Source organism: Micropterus dolomieu, linkage group LG04 (genome assembly GCF_021292245.1).
Source record: "Micropterus dolomieu isolate WLL.071019.BEF.003 ecotype Adirondacks linkage group LG04, ASM2129224v1, whole genome shotgun sequence".
Classification (NCBI taxonomy): Eukaryota; Metazoa; Chordata; class Actinopteri; order Centrarchiformes; family Centrarchidae; genus Micropterus; species Micropterus dolomieu.
In genome coordinates, this window is record NC_060153.1 from 33,205,183 (window position 1) to 33,212,291 (window position 7,109).

Below are 7,109 nucleotides of genomic sequence, written 5' to 3' on the forward strand. Positions count from 1 at the left end.
AGTAACAGGATATGTCTTGTCCCTGTGTCCACTTCAAAACAATTCATATAGCATGAGACAATTTGATTCTATTAACCATAAAAACCTGGAGGACATAACATCTGAAATCCTCCTCATGCTGCCTTGATATTCTGCCAACAGGTTTTTTCAAAAATGTTTCTAAATGCATGGCCTCAGATTTACTACAAATTGTCAACATGTCTCTCCTCTCAGGTGTTTTCCCACAGGACCTGAAAACTGTAGTCATTAAGCCACTCTTAAAAAAGAGCAAAAAGAGCAATCTAGACAGTTCACTAATGAGCAATTATGGGCCCATATCAAATCTCCCATTTTTAAGTAAAATCATTGAAAAGGCTGTTTTTCAAAAGCTTAGTGCTTTCTTGGTACAAAATAACTGATTTGATGTCTTCCAGTCAGGTTTTCGACCACACCACAGCACTGAGACGGCTCTTGTTAAGGTATTCAATGACTTTTTTTGAAGAGAGAATTTTAGTCTTAGTATTACTGGATCTCAGTGCTGCATTTGACATGGTCGACCACAACATATTACTAGACAGACTTGAAAACTGGGTTGGACTTTCTGGCACAGTACTAAACTGGTTTGGATCCTACTTAAAGGACAGGGACTACTTTGTGTCTATAGGTAATCACACATCTGAGCTGACAGAAATGACATGTGGAGTTCCCCAAGGCTCCATTCTGGGACCTCTTTTGTTTAACATTTACATGCTTCCACTGGCTCAGATTATGAAAAACAACAAAATATGTTACCATAATTATGCAGATGACACACAGATTTACATAACCATTTCACCGGGGGACTATGATTCCATACAGGCGCTGAGTGACTGTATTGAGCAGGTCAACGATTGGATCTGCCAGAATTTTCTTCAATTAAACAAGGATAAGTTATTGTTTTTGGAGCCAGGGAGGAACGATTGAAAGTCAGTGCTCGACTTCAGTCTGTAATGTTAAGAACCACAAATCAAGCCAGAAATCTTGGTGTAGTCATGGACTCAGACCTGAATTTGAGAAGCTATATTAAGACAATTACAAAGTCAGCCTACTATCACCTAAAGAATATATCAAGGATTAAAGGACTTATGTCTCAGCAGGACCTGGAAAAGCGTATCCATGCATTTATCTTCAGTCGACTCGACTACTGTAACAGCGTCCTTACAGGGCTCCCTAAGAAATCCATCAGACAGCTGCAGCTGATTCAGAAAGTTGCTGCTCGAGTCCTCACTAAGACCAAAAAGGTGGATCACATCACTCCAGTTCTGAGGTCTTTACATTGGCTTCCTGTCTGTCAAAGAATTGATTTCTTGTTCTGCCAATTGTCACCATAATAAATAATTTCTCTGTCCTCTCAACATCTAACTACAGGGTAAATAATTGCCTTTTGTTTTCCTTACGTTGACAAACTTGTGTTTAAGATCTGATATTTATGTAAACAGGAGTCGGTCAAACTACGTTGGTGTGCATGAAGAAGACTTTATGAAGTTGAGGCACATCAGGATGGGAATGTTCTATAATTTCAGATTGAATGCAGAAGAGTGACAAAGAAACCAGCTTCATTCATGACTGTTAAATAGTCATTGTAGGAGCTGGTAAATGTATCATATTGTTTATCTTTGAACAATAAGTTACATATGTTTTTGGCAATGAAATATCCTAAATAAAGTATTTTCTGACTGTGTTTTCTGACTGTGTTGCAACAGTGAGAAGGTGTGAAAGCGTTTCCCAGTTGATAGGCGTAATGAATCATCTGTGGTTCAGGAGCAAGAAAATGGGCTACCTTTCAGTATTCAGTTTGATAATATGGTTTGGTACGTTTTTATTTGTCAAATGTGTGGTCAACTTGTCATGCAGATCATTCTTATCAAAGCAGTATTATTTTTGCCAGCAAGAAAACAGGTATTTATAGAACATTGTTTTGTCCCAGAAGCATACCATACATTGTTTTCTTTAAGAAAGTTGTCAATAAAGCATGTTGTTTTTTTTGTTTTTTTAAATTGATTTCAAAATCCTGCTGTTAGTTTATAAGACTGAAGACTTTTCTTTTTACCATTGCTTTTAATTAAATATTTAAGATTTTTCTTTTTACTGATAACTTACACTGCACTGTAACTTTTACTGTCCTGTTTTCTTTTTCTTTGTTTTTAGCTTTTTATTATTTTCCATTTAACTCTTAACCCTGATTGTAATACTGTAAATTTTATTATATTTTATGTTGCTTTTAAACTTTCCCTGTTGCTTTTATGCTTTATGTAAAGCACTTTGAATTACCTTGTTGTTAAATTGTGCTATACAAATAAACTTGCCTTGCCTTGGTTGTTCTTTATCTAAATCAAGTTGTAATATTAGGCTGTATAAATAAAAGTAACTCAATACTTTTCAATCCTAGACAAAAATGTATCTGTTGGCCACTGACATGAAGATTTTTTTTAGATCTACGCTATAAATTATATTTTCTACCTTTTAGTGTTTTTGTCTTCTTTGTCTTTTTTTAATGTTTTTTTTGAGTCTGTGTATGAAACGTGTCCGTTTTGTATTAAAATGTGGATCTGATGGAAGGTCTCTGAAGATCACTAATGAGGAAGCTTCTGAAGGTTCATTCTGACTTTGTTTCTTCCTCCAGGTTGGAACACGGTGGTGAGCAGAGACTCAAACCTGGTCTTAGGAAGTGTAAGTGTGTGTTCACTGTGATTCATGAAAAGAAGACAGCACATTTTAAATTAGTTTAACTCAAAAGCTTGTATCTACATTCAGTTCTCAGTTTCAAAGAAGATCCAAAAAGATGAGTCTTTCTGAAGTTTGGATCTAATTAACAGTGTAAATAAAGCAACAAAGAAACCCATCTGGAGTGTGAGATGATAAACTGCTGCTGTATTGTGTCTCGTTCTCTCCATCAGATTTATGTGAACTCACACTGGACACAAACACAGTACACAGATACCTCAAACTGTCTGGTAACAACAGTAAGGTGACAGTAGTGACAAAGGAGCAGCCATATCCTGATCATCCACAGAGGTTTGACTACTGGCCTCAGCTGCTGTGTAGAAATGGTCTGACTGGTCGCTGTTATTGGGAGGTTGAGTGGAGCGGAGAGGTTGATATATCAGTGACTTACAAAGGAATCAGAAGGAGAGGAAACAGTGATGACTGCAGGTTTGGACAGAATAAGCAGTCCTGGAGTCTGAGGTGCTCAGATGTTGATGGTCTCACAAAGAGAAAAACGGGCTCCTCCTCCTCCTTCTCCTTCTGCACCTCCTCCTCTAACAGAGTAGCAGTGTATGTGGACTGTCCTGCTGGCTCTCTGTCCTTCTACAGAGTCTCCTCTGACACACTGATACACCTCCACACCTTCAACACCACATTCACTGAACCTCTTTATCCTGGGTTTGGACTAGAGTTGTGTGGTTCCTCAGTGTCTTTGTGTTCACTGTAGAAGGGAGAGTCTCCTACACTACTGACTAAGACATACGTTTTTGTTATGGGTCCTTTTATTAAAGTTTTATGGGGCAAATTTTAGATTTAGTGAACTTTTTCGTCATATAAATAATTATGTATAAATAATAAAATCAAGTTACACACACACACACAGGCATATAAATAATCAAACATATGTAGTTGTTTGATAATTTAGAGATTGTTGATTTGTCATTGATCATTGGAATAATAATAATAACATTTATATAGCGCCTTTCATGAGGCCCAAGGACGCTTTACACATAATTGAAGTTTGAATATGTCTACTTGAATTATTTCCACAGTAAAAAAAAAATCTGTATATTAATGTATATGGAAGTATGAATGGTTCTGACATTTAGTTCTATCAAAAGATGGACAGATATTTAATCAAAATTAAAATGCTGATTTTTATGGGTTTTGTCTCCTGTTCACTAGCTTGGTCTCTCTATTTTGATTTAGGATAAATAATAAGTTCAGTGTTTTTAGCACTACTATTCCCATTTTTGGGGTAAACAGGAAGTGTAGTGTTACAATGCAGTCAGTGAGTTGTGAGCTATGGGCTATATCTGAACCATTCCCTCCAGTGGGCTTTACAATACATCCAGCACACAAAACCCCTCTGTCCTTAGACCCTTGATTCAGATAAAGACAAATCTTTAATAGGGAAAAATGTTAGAAAGCTCAGGTAGAGAAGCAGAGGTATCCCTCCTTAAGAACTAGACTAATGCCGTTTTTCCATTACCAGTAACAGCTCAACGCGCCTAGACTTGACTCGGTTTGGCCGTGCTCCGTTTTCCATTGCATATAGTACCCAGAGATAGTACCCCTCAGTGTAGCTGGTTTTCATAGCGACGCCACACACAACTGCCGCGAGGTAATCTTCAATACCACACACACACACACACACACACACAAACACACCAGTGACTCACACAGCTGTCTCTTGATTTAAGTTAAAACATTTCAACATTCCTCAGAATGTTGAGACAGATTAGCCGTGTGAAAACCTTCCACCTGTGTTTTCCTCTGCTGTTGTTGCTGCAGTCATCTGTGTGACAGTGGGACCAGAGGGCTCTGTGAGCGGGCGGCTGGCCGGCCTCGCAAGCTCCTCCCGCGGGTTGGTGCAGGCTTACCCCTCTGCCACTTGCGGAGCTCTTCAACACAGAAAAAAAGGCGAGGCAGGGTGAGGTGAGGTGAGGCAAGCTGGTACCGTCCAGTGGAAAAGGGGCTTAGCATGTACAGAATAGACCAACATAATAAGATGACAGGAGTGTTTGGCACAGATCAACGAACTTGGCTGGGGCTACTGTAGTGTAACTTCCCCAATCTAATACAGAATTTCATTCAGCAAAACACTGGAGAACGCACTCCATCTGTCCTCACCAAGATGGCGTGGAGGCTGCAAGCTGTCTGTGGGTTCCAAACGTGTATGTGTCACCGCCGCGCTGCTGGTCGGCTAGTTCAAAGAAACAATTCAAACTTAATTTGGGTAAGGTTCTGCTGGGGAACGGGCTGCACCGAAACAACACAAGGCTCAGACCAGTACAGTTTATAAAACCAATGCCAGTGTCTTTATTAAAAAAATAATAAAAAAAGAGTTCACAATAAAAACTCGTAATAAAAGTCACTGGGCAAGCCTTGATCTGTCCGGTCCTCAGTATTTGGTCATTAAAATCCCAGTTTCCAGTCCGTCAGCCCACCAACTCCCTTCTTCTGCTCTCGCTGCTCGTTCCTGCTCTCAGTAGAGGTCAGCAGTAACCTAGGTGACAGGATGCTTGGCAGTCACAAAGTTCCCCACAATTCCGCTAGGGTTAATTAATCATATATAAAACAAACAGAAATGTGCATGCAAGTAAACAACTAAATCAAAAAATGCAAGCAAAACATAAATCAAAACCCCAAAACCACACACCCAAGCAAAACTACTGGACTTCTTGGCGTGACATGGTATACATAAAAATTGGGCTTTAAAATTAGGACCAGAATCAGCAGCGTCCTGGCTTGTTCCTCCCAAATGCTAAAAATAATAAAACCCAACTAAAAAGTGGCAGCTTATTCACTGGGGACAGTAGATAATCGCAACCAGAGAGGCGTGGGAGTTACAGGGAAGGAGGGGGGAACGAATTCCGACCCCTCCTCGTGTCTCTGATGGCGTCCTCCCCCACGCACTTCCACAAAGGCCACTCCTCACTCCAGTTACTCCGAGGCGTCTCGTCTTGACTCCGGGCCGCTGCGTCTACCCAAAGGGTTGCTCGGCAGTGTGGTGGACTCGCTTCCGACGTCCACCTCGGTCCCTGTCTCGTCTCAGTCGACTCTCCGCCTCACATCGTGCGTGGTGACCACCGCGTCTCTCTAGTTGCCGCCTTGGGTGCAGCTGCCGTCCTGCCGTAAAGAAGAACCTTCCCCCAAGACTTCCCACACCGGTAGCCATTCACCACTAACGAGAGGGCGTGACCATACGCAGCTCCAATCTCTCTCTCACACACACACACACACGTCATCCCGGTGACATATGCACATAAAGAAGCCAGAAGATAGCACTGTGGCCTCACAGCAAGAAGGTCCCGGGTTTGAATCCTGGCCTTTCTGTGTGGGGTTTACATGGGTGGGTTTCCTCCGGGTGCTCCGGTTTCCCCAATCAAGCGCGAGGTTGGTTCTCCAGACAGTTGTTGGACACAGTTGGTCCGCAATTGCTGTACAGTGTCTGTCTACATGTACATGAAGAGAGAAAGAGAAAAGGGAGAGCAAGGTATCTAAGGTTGCTGCAGCTACATATGATGCAACTACATACGATCCAGTGGGCCAGCTGAAGCAGCATAGAATACCAGACCGTTCTCTTCTCAGGGCATCAAATGCAAACGCATTAATCACACAATACCCAGCAGTTAACTTACATTCAGTGGCCGTGGTCCTGGACTTTGGGCCTGATAAATTACAATTATTGACTCAGCATGCAGTGGCAGAAACTAAGACAAGCAAAAATACACTAAATCATAATTACCGTGGCAAAATACAATAACTGTCTGCCACTTTAGCTTACAGGAACCAGCAAAAAACTTACATTCATGAGCTGTGCTGTTGGACTTTAGTCTTGATAAAGCTCAGTGAGGCACTATACTCAATGTAAGGAACAACACAAGTGCAGTCCAAGCAGCTCCTGCGCTCTTGTGAGGGGCTCAGCCAGTAAGAATCCAGTATTTGGATTTGGTTCCTTGGAACACAAAGGATTCTGTACAGTCCATAGAGTTTGTAATGTCTGGGCAGAAATCTAGACTTCTAAATACGTCTAGGCATATTTACACACAATCTATCCACAGCACACACGGTAAACAAATGTATATGCTCTGCAAAATTACGTAGAATATCAATTTCTACAAAAAAAGTATGTATGACACCATGGCATATAATTACATTAACTTTGGGTGAGTTTTCATTGTAAAGGTTCAGTGTGTGAGATTTAGTGGCATCTAGTGGTGAGTGTTGTGAATTGCAACCAACTGTCCAGTCTACCACTGCCCTCTAACCTTTCAAAGAGCGTAGGACAGCTACAGTGGCTGACACAGCACAAAAGGTGTCTCTTCAGAGGCCAGTCAAGAAATGAGGTATCTTTAGGTATATTTAGTAAGAAATTATAT

General features: G+C 41.0%; 1 protein-coding gene across 1 annotated transcript in view; it reads left to right on the top strand.

Moving 5' to 3' along the window:
* The window catches only part of LOC123970464, a 36,647-nt gene extending 32,881 nt beyond the window's left edge, over positions 1-3,766 (top strand). The window contains exons 10-11 of the mRNA XM_046048508.1: positions 2,642-2,688; positions 2,916-3,766. Of these exons, the coding sequence (XP_045904464.1) occupies positions 2,642-2,688; positions 2,916-3,451 (583 nt within the window). The 3' untranslated portion in view covers positions 3,452-3,766. The remainder of the gene's footprint in view (positions 1-2,641; positions 2,689-2,915) is intronic.
* Positions 3,767-7,109: the final 3,343 nt, after the last annotated feature.